Source organism: Rhinoderma darwinii, chromosome 6, assembly GCF_050947455.1.
Source record: "Rhinoderma darwinii isolate aRhiDar2 chromosome 6, aRhiDar2.hap1, whole genome shotgun sequence".
In the NCBI taxonomy this organism is placed as follows: domain Eukaryota; kingdom Metazoa; phylum Chordata; class Amphibia; order Anura; family Rhinodermatidae; genus Rhinoderma; species Rhinoderma darwinii.
Window position 1 is genome coordinate 128,613,012 of NC_134692.1, and position 12,828 is coordinate 128,625,839.

At 44.0% G+C, this 12,828-nt stretch overlaps 1 protein-coding gene across 2 annotated transcripts in view; it reads right to left on the minus strand.

Annotated features, from left to right (window-relative positions):
• Window positions 1-12,828, minus strand: part of INTS1 (integrator complex subunit 1) — a 57,134-nt gene that overhangs the window by 37,108 nt on the left and 7,198 nt on the right. For both annotated transcript variants that reach the window (XM_075830333.1, XM_075830332.1), the window contains exons 8-16: window positions 9,363-9,549; window positions 7,831-7,976; window positions 6,120-6,261; window positions 5,750-5,926; window positions 4,701-4,809; window positions 4,451-4,571; window positions 3,207-3,284; window positions 375-532; window positions 150-246 (exon numbers count right to left, since the gene is read on the minus strand). In XM_075830333.1, the coding sequence (XP_075686448.1) occupies window positions 150-246; window positions 375-532; window positions 3,207-3,284; window positions 4,451-4,571; window positions 4,701-4,809; window positions 5,750-5,926; window positions 6,120-6,261; window positions 7,831-7,976; window positions 9,363-9,549 (1,215 nt within the window). The remainder of the gene's footprint in view (window positions 1-149; window positions 247-374; window positions 533-3,206; window positions 3,285-4,450; window positions 4,572-4,700; window positions 4,810-5,749; window positions 5,927-6,119; window positions 6,262-7,830; window positions 7,977-9,362; window positions 9,550-12,828) is intronic.

Here is a 12,828-nt window from a genome sequence, read left to right on the forward strand (position 1 = left end):
CAAAGAAAGCAGGCAGGTCAAAATCTCATCAATCAATTTTGAGGCAGACTTTTCTGCCTGCAAAAAAAAAACTCTGTATGAACAGGGCCTAATAAGAGAAAATGTAAAAGCAAAAAATGATTGCCATGTCAAGTTAAAAATGGCCCTACCCTGCCGGAAGCTGAATGTTTTCTGGGTGGTGGTATGTGCAGAGGTTTAATACCGCATCAAGAAGCTGAATCCTTTCTATTCTGAGGACTTCCAAGTCTGCAAAACGGAAGCAAAAAGTTTATTATATAAAATGTCATATTAATATTTGCATAAAACCATCCAAGAAATGATAAAAATAAAATAAAAAAAATCGGACAAAAAAAACCAATAAAGAGATTGTATACCGTCAGCCTGCACAGCCGCTGCCCTTTTTACCAAGTGATCGGCAAGCTCCATGGCGTCGGCTGGACCAAGAGGAAGATCACGCGATAGACCAATGACCAAGATACGCATCAAGGTGTCTTCTAACAGCGGCACTTCAGAGCAGAGACGAAGAAAGAAGCTTAAAAGGACAAGAACAGGAAAAAAGAAATAAGAAAACATGGACACAGATGTCATAAAAGACAGTAATCTTTGAAGGAGAGACTCTCTAAGGCCTCATGCACACGACCGTAAAAACTCCCGTTATTACGGGTCGTAATTACGACCCGTAATAACGGGCTCATAGACTTCTATTGGCGACGGGTGCCTTCCCGTTTTCTCACGGGAAAGTGCCCGTGCCGTTGAAAAAGATAGAACATGTCCTATTTCAGGCCGTAATAACGGCACGGACAGTCCATAGAAGTCTATGGAGCTCTCGTAATGACGGGTGGCTACATGTGTGCACCCGTCATTACGGCAGCGTTGCTAAGCGATGTCAGTAAATAGTCACTGTCCAGGGAGCTGAAAGAGTTAACTGATCGGCAGTAACTCTTTCAGCACCCTGGACAGTGACTACCGATCAGTATAAACCTGTAAAAAATAAAAATAAAAGACTTTCATACTTACCGACAACTTCCTGCTTCCTCCACCCGGTCTCCCGCCCGTTGCCTTGGTGACGCGTCTCTCTCGACATCCGGCCCGACGTCCTGGATGACGTTTCAGGCCATGTGACCGCTGCAGCCAATCACAGGTCAATCACAGGCTGCAGCGGTCACATGGACTGCCACGTCATCCAGGGATGTCGGGCTGGATGTGAAGAGAGGGACGCGTCACCAAGACAACGGCCGGGTAAGTATGAATTTCTTTAACTTTTATTACAGAAAAGGCTGTCCCTTCTCTCTATCCTGCACTGATAGAGAGAAGGGGCTGCCGATTAGTGCAGTGCTATTTTGCCGCCAAAAACGTGCCCGTAAATACGGGTGGAATACGGGTGACACCGGACCCATATTTACGGGCACGGGTTCGTAAATACTGGTGCAAAACGGGTGGAATACGTGTGACACCGGACCCGTATTTACGCCAGTATTTACGGGTGGGAAAAAATACGGTCGTGTGCATGAGGCCTTAAAAATAAGACCCATGAGAACACTGCGAGAAAGGCCGTCACCTGTTCTTAAAATTCACTCACCATTTCCAATACGTTTGTATAAGCCAACAGGCCAACTGATAAATGCAGCACAGAACAATCTGTCCTGAATCTGTCCTGAATCTGTCCTGAATCTGTCCTGAATCTGTCCTGAATCTGTCCTGAATCTGTCCTGAATCTGTCCTGAATCTGTCCTGAATCTGTCCTGAATCTGTCCTGAATCTGTCCTGAATCTGTCCTGAATCTGTCCTGAATCTGTCCTGAATCTGTCCTGAATCTGTCCTGAATCTGTCCTGAATCTGTCCTGAATCTGTCCTGAATCTGTCCTGAATCTGTCCTGAATCTGTCCTGAATCTGTCCTGAATCTGTCCTGAATCTGTCCTGAATCTGTCCTGAATCTGTCCTGAATCTGTCCTGAATCTGTCCTGAATCTGTCCTGAATCTGTCCTGAATCTGTCCTGAATCTGTCCTGAATCTGTCCTGAATCTGTCCTGAATCTGTCCTGAATCTGTCCTGAATCTGTCCTGAATCTGTCCTTCCTTCAGCATGAAGACCCAATTCCTGCTACGGAACGTGGACAGAATTGCTTCGTTTTTCAGAGGACATGTCTCCATCTCCTAACATTGGGAAAAAAGTAGCAATTTACGCACTATTTTCTGCCGTAAAAGATGCAGGAAATGGTGCGTTTCTGCTGCAGCGGAATGTCTGCATTCTTCAACGGAATTGAAACGCAAAAAACCCCCAAAAAACTTTCATACTTACTGCCTCCCTCTCTTCTGTGCATAGTCTGGTCTCCTGGGATGATGTTGCAGGCCATGTGACCGCTGTAGCTTGCGATTGGCTGCAGCGGTCACATGGAATGAAACGTCATCCCAGGAGGCCAGACTGGAGAAGAAGAAGGGAACTCTGGGCAAGTATAACTTTTTTTTTAATTTGTTTTTTTCTTACCTGCGATATTTGCTGCGAATCCTCCGCAAATGTCGCAACACACACCACTGGTGCGGGTTTAAGCACCGCTTTGGAGTCAATGGGGAAAACTTCAAACAGAAGAGCAGCGATTCCGCAGCATTAATTGACATGCTGCGGCTGAAGAAACCGCACCGCAGGTCAATTTGTGAGCGTTTTTTGGGGCGGCTTTTTTACACTGCGAGGGGACTAGATTTGTTAAAATCTCACCCACACTGCTGCTACTGTAATACGCTGCTGAATTTCTGCAATGAATCTGTTGCGGAAAATCCACAGTGTTTACGCCCAGTGCGTTCCTACCCTAACTGGGGATGCACAGCAGCCCCAGTTACAGGAAAAAACAGCCCTGTTATAGTGACTATTGTCCCCATTAGGGCTGTGTGGGTTTAGTTAGAGACAGCGTCAGTCTTCAACTAACGGCATCCCAGCGATCATGTGACCAGACACTTGATCACCTGGGACCAATGGAGCGCTGTGCTCATTAAGATCAGTGTACAAGAGTATAAGAGAGAATACTCGGGCAGCCAGCTAAACTGTGCGCCAAATATACCATGGTGCGAGTTTTAAGGACCTGGACCACACGCCGTATAAATAATGTGGGCAGTCGGAAACTAGTTAAAGAAAATGTCGTTAAAGTTTATTAACTCAATAGAAATGAGGTATGGGAATACTGCGCAATAGAACGCAATACAGAAGGACTTACTTGCGGTCGCTTTCTGGTGGCCAATTGTCCCATTTGTAGTACGTTTCCGGTTGTTCAGTAAAGAGAACTTTATGCAAGCTGGAAAAAAAAAATAAGAATAAGCAAATGTGTCTGAATAAAACAAGCAATACAAGTGACAGCTGCCTGGAGGTCCTGAAAACACTGGTTAAAATGAAAAACCGCATTTATCAGGAAAAGTTTCTATGCCTCCACACTGCAGAAGATGGGACCATAACTAAAATACCTGCCAACTCTCGTGAGCAATCAATTTCACGTTTAAATTGGTCCAAGAGTTTTCAACGTAGGACAGAAATAATCTGAACTGAAGGTGGAATATGGACTCATAGAAGATCTTAGATATTATAATATAGAGAAGTGATGGAAGTGCCATGAGATGTAAACATTCACCCCTATACAATTGCAAGGAAAATGTAATCTATGATTTTCTATGTACAGAATGCATTCTGTAGGACGCTGAAGAGACCCATACAATGCTTCAGAGGACCATTGTTGGCTTAAGGGTTAATAATAAAATCTCTCCAACGAATAATGTAGGATAATGAAGCCTGTACCATCCAGGTCACCTAATGTTAAGGGAGTTGTCTGGTTTAGAAAAATCTATTTCTAAATAGCTTACTAGGGCGTTAATAGAGGCGGGGGCCTGCTCAGGACTCCTCTATTAGCCAAAGCGAACAATAGCTACAGAGAGTGTCTCTCACTTTGGAGGACCCAGGTTCATAGACCGAATACATTTTTCAAAGGGACAGGTGCAATACTTAATATCTCCTGTAGTGGTGCTGCAGGACAACTGAACACTGGCTGCCTGGTTTGCCTGCAGATTACAGTTGATCACTGCAGTGGGACACCATGTGATCAACTTAACAGAGGACTATTCTTAAGGGGGTTTTACATCATTGATCGGCGCTCGTTTGCTCCTGTCACACGGAGCTAGGGATGGGGACGAGCGGCCGTTACTCAGATCGCTCGTCCCCATACATTATCATCTTGTCGGCAGCGCGTCTCCCTGTTTACACTGGGAGGTGTGTGGCAGACAATGATAATATTCCACTTTCTTAAAATGATATGATCAGAAGATGATCGAGTGTTTGCTCGTTCATCTGGTGATCGCTGCGCTGTTTAAGCAGGGCAATTATTGGCAACGAGCGTTATACGGACGCTCGTCTGCACAATAATCGCCCAGTGTGGACAACCCCCTTTAAATCACAGGAAGATAAAGACAATACCAATGCACGTATTCTTTAGGAGAGAGCTTGCTGATAGACGGCACCACGGTGTGAAGCCACCACACTGCATCCCGTTGAATTGCCGCAATCTGGTTCTGAAATGAGCGGAGAACCTCCAAACCTATTAATATATAAAAGAATCACCAAACAAATGAGAAAATACAGAGCATGAATGAGAGAGGCAGTGACCGTGCAGAATACATTTAGAACAAACTTGTCATTATTGAACGGAAGTATTTTGGGGACTTACTTTTTTTCTCTCCTTTGTCCCATGCGACGCCAGCTTCCTTCACCTGAACGGTAATCCCCAACATCATGGACACAGCAAGCAGATCTGTTACATGGACGACAAAGCGTTCCTGTAAAGAGAAAAAGCATGTCAATATAGAAACCATCTGTACCACCCAGTTCTGTGGATTATTACTGCATAGACTGGGTAAACCCAGCAGCGACAGAGACACACACAGACACACACAGACACGGTGTTGGAACAAAAAATATAAAAACTTTGAGTTTAGATATCAATTCTTTAACATTTTCAAGATCTCGGCTAGCTGTCAGTGAATGAAAACATTGCTATTTACACCTAGAGCAAAAGAAACCTGTGCAGACCTAATGCTTATAACAGAAGAAAAGTGAATACTATTGTATCTAGTCAATCATCTGCATGCTCAACAAGCTGGACTCCAGACTGATACAAGGAAGCAAGCAATCGTGACCGAAGAGAGATTTGCACTGCTCATGTATTTATCTCACAAAAGGATTGTCTAGACTGGATACAATTCTCAGACATGAATAAGGCCACGTTCACACTGAGTGGATTTGCTGCAGATTTTCCCTGTGCAGATTCTGTGCTGAAAATCCACAGCAAACTACCATGCAAAGCAAGTGAATGGAGTATTTAAAAACCCAATCACACATTGAAGAAAAAAACTGCGCAGATTTTAGAGCTTTCTAAGGTTAAATTGCCAAATCATCTTAATTTCTTGTGACTTTAGAGCACATAGGATCACGGTACAAAGGGCGGGGTGTGGGCAGGGAAGAGCGATCAAAACGGTTGCAATGCAAAAATCGACTGATTGATAAATGACTCCGTAGCAAGCACCAATTGTGCTGCACGTCTCTGGGTGTTTGGTACTCAGACACATTTGGAAACTTGGACATTAGTGTATGACCCCTTAAAAAAAGCATGACATGGTGAAATCAGGCCTGTGAGCTGGATATATATTTCCTCAGAACACAGATCAGACGTAGAACTTCTGTGTGCGGCATTGAAGACTATGGCGACGCGATAATTACCTTAAGCTCCATTTCCGTGTACAGAGCCTCCTTCCTCTCTTGCATTAGTCCCAGGCAGAATGCCTGAAAATTGATCTCGTGTTTCGTCTGTTTGATGATTTCTCGAAGCAGAGCACGTGAAGCCCGGAGATAATCCTCCTTATTGGTGAGCAAGTCTTGGAAAACCATAGCTAGAAACTGAGAGGGGGAGGAAACATAAGGAGGCTCAAGTCTAGTGTCAGTGGTCATGTGTGTCGTGCAGGTTATGATCTGGAATCAATCATCTGATCACTTGTTGGGGGGGGGGGGGGGGTGTCCCCACTTTTTGTCTGTACTAGTTTTCATACACAATATCCCAAAATGATATTGCTTGATCACCCCGTGTTGTTACCTTTGGTGCCTGCTCGGAGCTGTGCTGTAACACGGTGTACAAGACTTGCATGTTGTTGGGGTTTCTGGCGTTGGAGAGCTCATTAAAAATCACAAACTTCACCATTGTTGCCAGATTATCTCGGTGTGCGTTCAGGAGCTCCCTGCGTTACATCGGAAATATACAGAACGGTTAAAGCCAAAGCAAATCACGGCTAGTACAAAGAAACTGCTTCATACAAAGTGACCGTAGATTCCAACAGTATTAGGGCCTATCCACTCTGCGTTCAGAGTCCATTCGGCGTACGTGCCCGTAAAAGTCACTGAGCATAAGCCCAATGTATCCATAGGGCCCCATTCACCCGAGCGATGCTGAAAAAGAGAGTGTCCTTTTGGCATATGTCAGTATACCTTGTATTTCGCTGTATGGAATAGTGTAGACAACTGCGCTATTCCATACAGAGGTACCCAGTAAAAAAAAAAAGCATTCATTTTGTACAAGTATTAATTTATTTTTTTTACAACGGAAGCCTATGGGCGAAGTATAATGCAGTATGCCCGACAGCGACTTAAGTCAGAGGCATCTCCCAATGTAAAGCTCTGACGGACGCTGATGAATAGGCCCTTATAAATAATAATATTTGGCTTGTTTATTACCACTTTTCTCAGGTCACTAGTAATTAAAGGGGTTTTCACATGAGACATTTATGACATACCCACAGTATATGTCGCAAATGTCAGATAGATGCGGGGCCCACCTCTGGGACCCGCACCTATCTCTAGACCGGGGCCCCCTAAACCTCTTTCTGCCTCTCTGAGTTGCAGCAGAAGGTGGTGAATTCCAGCCATGACTTAGAAAACAGCGTAACTCCCTGAGCTACGCTGTTTCTGTAAGTCCCATAGAACTGAATGGTAGTTACGGATACCGCGTAGCTCGCATGCTACGCTGCTTCCGTAACAGTCATTCACTATTATGGGGGTTACGGAAACAGCGTAGCTCAGGGAGCTACGCTGTTTTCTTAACTCCCGACCATATAAATCAGGAAATGGCCGGGGTGGCAGAGGGAGCAGAACGGGTTTAGGGGGCGCCGTTCTAGAGATAGGTGCGGGTCCCAGAGGTGGGACCCGCATCTATCTGACATTTATGACATATCCTGTGGATATGTCAAACGTCTCTGACGGGAAAACCCCTTTAAGGCTAGGGTTCCACAGATAAACAAAGTCATCAATGATTTTCAATAAAATCAATGCATTACCGCAACTTGCACTTGATTTTAATGCTTTCCTATGGGAAAAAAAATGTTGTGATAAACTTGCGAGTGACCTTGTAAACTTTCCTTCCCATAGGGACACATTGAAATTGTTCGTCATTCGAAGTAATGGAGATATTACCATAAATTGCGGGAGACTCCATGTCACCACAAAGCCCTGGTCCAAACGCCTGACTTTTACATACCATCTATGGCAACTGAAATGGATATATGATACGGTGCTCAAACGGTTAATAAACGGTGTCACGTTAGTATAAAAAAAAAAAAAAAAAAAAGCTTCACAGAATATTTATACAAATATTGAGTAAATCTTCTTTTAAAAATTTTTTTAAAAAAAAGGCAAAAAAATAAATAGATGAATCTTCACGATGCGCATAAGAAAGTAAATACAGGTGGCGCTACCACCTCACAAGCCTCCCGTTCAGCGCCTGAAGACAGAGATATATTCCGGACCCTTCTTACCGCACGGACAGCATGTAATGATTGAGGAGAACCTTGGGCTTGAGTCGGATTTTGATCAGGTTAGAAATAACCTCCAAGTCCTCAGATCCGTGTGTGTTCGAGTTCATGCAGACCGACATGAGCAGGTCCTGGGCAGGCCGGGTCAGCTGATTATTTGCAAATGACACCAAAAGAAACAAGTTAACCCTTTTTAAAAAAAGAGAGAACAACTAAGGGCCTGTTCACATGAGCGTTGGTCTTCCGTTTGGCTCCGCGTTCATCTATTTCCCGTCAGATGAACGGATAGTATGGTTTCCATTTGCAATACCATTGATTTCAATGATACGTTTTTGTTTCAGTTTGTTTGCCTCCGTTCCGCTAGATTTCCATTTTTTTCACAGAAGCAATAGCGTAGTGTGCTGGGCTATGGTTTCCTTGAAAAAAACACAAACCTAGTGGAACGGAGGCAAACAAAAAATGCCATTGAAATTAATGGTATTGCAAACGGAAACCATACTTTCCGTGCATCTGACGGAAGTGCCAAGCGGAAGCCCAACGCTCATGTGAACAGGCCCTCAAGTAGATCCACAAATAAGGACACAAATTAGATCAGCCTATACTTATTATTTGCATACATTCAACGTCAATTAAAATAAATTATTATTTTATACACAAGGGAACAGATTTACGAATAGTCTTAGATTTAGACAGATGCGCCACGATTAACACGGCGGCTCATGCTGAAAGATGAATTTGGGGAATCTTAACCCCTTAATAACCAGGCCTGAAAAGGCCTTAATGACCAGCTACATTTTTTTCGTTTTTGCCTCATTGCATTTTACCATGATTTTTCTATTTTTTCATTGACGGCTATATGAGGCTTTGTTTTATCCGGGATACGTTGTGTTTTTTTCCTGCGTAGTTTGGGGGTACAAATAAATTTATTTATGTGATTTATTTTTGCGGAGTGAATATATAAAAATAAAAAATAAAAAGATTTTCAACAGGATCTTTTTTTTTTTTATACCGTTCACGGTTCATGCTGAATAACTTGTTAAATACATTTTTCAATTACCCAATTTTATAATACATTATACTGTGTCACTAGTACACAGGCTGCAACAAAAAATACCCTAAAAGCAGGCATACTGTGCAGGCAGCCCTGGGGTCCTTTCTGGGTCCCCAGGGCTGACTGTAGAGGGGAGTCCCCTTTTATCAAGCTGCAGTCACAGACTGCCCGGATCTGCGCCACAGGGCATATTAGCAGTTAGGGGACCTCAAATCCCTTTAAGATTTGGCAATAAAACACCCATGAAAACCCAACAAGTACCCAGTTTTCCCATTTACCACTGGTCTAGCCTGTTGAAAAGTATTAGTCCTTTAGAAGAGAATTGTTTATAACCACCTTTGGATGATCACTTGAAATATCAAGACTTTGACAGGTGATGCGTGTACTACTATTTCAGGACATCAGCTAGCGTTGCTAGTACCTTGTAATTTGTAAGGGCCGTCACCCCTAAATCAGTTAAAAAGGCGGCGGGCTGTGAGCATACCTTTGGGTTCTGCAGCCACATCTCCAGTTTCTGCACAGCCATGAGTCGGACTTCTTTGTATCCACAAGACGCAGTAAGAAGGCGGAGGAGATTTCTGGAGACATTGTCCATGGGCTGTCGGCGATTGAGCTGATCTCTTAACATATCTAGGACATACTCCTCCACACCCTCTGCCAACTCTTCATACCTAGGGAACAATCAGATATAAGGAAACCTGTCAACTATAGGCGAGTGAATATCCTAGCGATACGCCATCACTTTATGATTGTTTAGGATCCGGCCTTTGGGACACCCACCGGTCCTGGGAATTAAGGGGCCTTCACTGTTTTTACACGCACAGCGGCGCCTGGGACACCCTCCGTGCTGGGAACGGCAGCACGGCCCCATTCAAGTGAATAGGGCAGGCTTCAGTTTCCTGAACAGCCGAGAAGTTGGGAGCGCCGATGTACAGGGAAAATTTAGAAAGGGCACATGGCTAAACCAGCACTACGGCCCCTCAATACTCACAATTGGTGGGAAGTCCAAAGGTAAGACCCCCCCCCCACTGATCATAAAGTAATAACATATCTTAGCGATACGCCATCAATTTATTAGAAGGGAATGTCCCTTTAAACCGATTTCCTTGAAAGATTAACATTCATAAGTGACGTATCTTTAGTGCAAACAAATAGACAAAAAATTGCTCTATTAGCCCCAATGAATTTTGCACTTTAAATTAGGGTCAACACAAAAAAAACAAAAAAAAACGACTTTACATAGTTAATACGGTTGAAAAAAAAACACATGTCCATCAAATTCAACAAAGGGATGGGAAAAATGTCTGCACATGGACATAGGAGCTAATATTTTTTTGTTCTAGGAAATTATCGAAGCCTTTTTTAAAGCCATCGACTGCCCCTGCTGTGACTATTCCATAGATTCACAGTTCTTCACCATATTTTTTGTATGTGCCATTCATATATTTATATAAGTTAATCATGTCCCCCCTTAGTCGTCTTTTTTCAAGGCTAAATAGGTTTAATTCTATTAATCTTTCCTCATAACTTAGATTCTCCATGCCCCTTATTAGCTTCGTTGCTCTTCTTTGTATTTTTCATCCTTTCTATGAACTGGAGCCCAGAACTGAACTGCATATTCTAGATGAGGCCTCACTAATGCTTTGTAAAGTGGTAATATTACATCCCTGTCCCGTGAGTCCATGCCTGTGTTAATACACAACAATATCCTGCTGGCCTTTGAAGCAGCTGATTGACACTGCATGCTGTTATTTAGTTTATGATCTACAAGTACCCCCAGATCCTTCTCAACAAGTGACTCCCCCAGTGTAGCTCCCCCTAGGACATATGATGCATGCAGGTTGTTGGTACCAAGATGCATAACTTTACATTTATCTACATTAAACTTCATTCACGAACATCTTCCATAGACTGAACATTACTACATAGATTGGGTTCATCTGCAAAAAGTCCTTAATTTACCCATTAGACGTCTATGAGGGACAGTGTCAAATGCCTTTACAAAGTCCAAAAACACTATATCCACAGCGGCCCCTCTGTCTAGGCTTCTGCTCACCTCTTCATAAAAACAGATCAGGTTGGTTTGACAACTTCTGTCCTTTGTAAAACTGTGCTGGCTGTCACTTATAATACTATTTTTTGTCACACAATCCTGTATATAGTCCCTCAATAGCCCCTCAAACATTTTCCCCACGATGGATGTTAAGCTTATTCGTCTATAGTTACCTGGGGAAGACCTAGAGCCCTTTGTGAAAATAGGCACCACATTTGCCCTGCGCCAGTCCCTTGGCACTATACCAGTCACTAGAGAATCTCTAAATATTATGAAGAGGGGGACAGAAATAACTGAACTAAGCTCCTTAAGAACTCTATGGTGTAACCCATCTGGTCCCGGGGCCTTGTGCACATTTATTTAATTTATCTTGGACCATATCTACATTCATCCAATTCAGTATATCAACTGATATATTAACAGCACTGGCACCGGCTACATCAGCTGCTCTTTCGTCTGTTGTATATACAGAGCTGAAGAACCCATTTAGTAACTCTGCCTTCCCTTGATCCCCTGTGACCAACTCCCCATTACCACTATCTAGGGGTCCTACATGTTCAGACCTTGGCTTCTTTGCATTTACATACTTGAAGAATTTTTGGGGATTTGTTTTACTATCTTTGGCCACCTGCCTTTCATTTCGTATTTTTGCAGATTTTATTAAGCTCTTTATCATTTACAAAGGCTACAGCTGTGCTCTCAGATTTGTATTATTCAAATGCCCTTTTTTTGCCATATAGGAGGAGCACCAGTAGTGAGCTCTGTAAGAGAGCAGGAGTGAGAAGGAGCACCAGTAGTGAGCTCTGTAAGAGAGCAGGAGTGAGAAGGAGCACCAGTAGTGAGCTCTGTGAGAGAGGAGTGTGGAGAACCAGTAGTGAGCTCTGTAAGAGAGGAGTGTGGAGAACCAGTAGTGAGCTCTGTAAGAGAGGAGTGTGGAGAACCAGTAGTGAGCCCTGTAAGAGAACAGGGGTGAGCAGGAGCTCCAGTAGTGAGCCCTGTGAGAGGGGAGTGTGGAGGAGCACCAGTAGTGAGCCCTGTAAGAGAGGAGTGTGGAGGAGCACCAGTAGTGAGCTATGTAAGAGAGGAGTGAGGAGAACCAGTAGTGAGCCCTGTAAGAGAGCAGGTGTGAGAAGGATCTCCAGTAGTGAGCTATGTAAGAGAGGAGTGAGGAGAACCAGTAGTGAGCCCTGTAAGAGAGCATGGGTGAGAAGGAGCTCCAGTAGTGAGCTATGTAAGAGAGGAGTGAGGAGAACCAGTAGTGAGCCCTGTAAGAGAGCAGGGGTGAGAAGGAGCTCCAGTAGTGAGCCATGTAAGAGAGGAGTGAGGAGAACCAGTAGTGAGCCCTGTAAGAGAGCAGGGGTGAGAAGGAGCTCCAGTAGTGAGCTATGTAAGAGAGGAGTGAGGAGAACCAGTAGTGATCCCTGTAAGAGAGCAGGGGTGAGAAAGAGCTCCAGTAGTGAGCTATGTAAGAGAGGAGTGAGGAGAACCAGTAGTGAGCCCTGTAAGAGAGCAGGGGTGAGAAAGAGCTCCAGTAGTGAGCTATGTAAGAGAGGAATGAGGAGAACCAGTAGTGAGCCCTGTAAGAGAGCAGGGGTGAGAAGGAGCTCCAGTAGTTAGCCCTGTAAGAGGGCAGGGGTGAGGAGGAGCACCACTAGTGAGATCTATAAGGGAGCCATGGTGAAGAGAAGAACCTGTAGTCAGCACTGTAAGAGAGCGGGGGTGAGGAGGAGCTCGAGTAGTGAGCCCTGTAAGAGAGCTGAGGTGAAGAGAAGAACCTGTAAGTCGGCACTGCAAGAGAACGGGAGTGAGGAGGAATGTCAGTAGTGAGCTCTGTGAGAAATGATGCTTCACCACACTGAAGTTTCAGCTTTTTAAAAGCAAACCAGATGTACAGTAC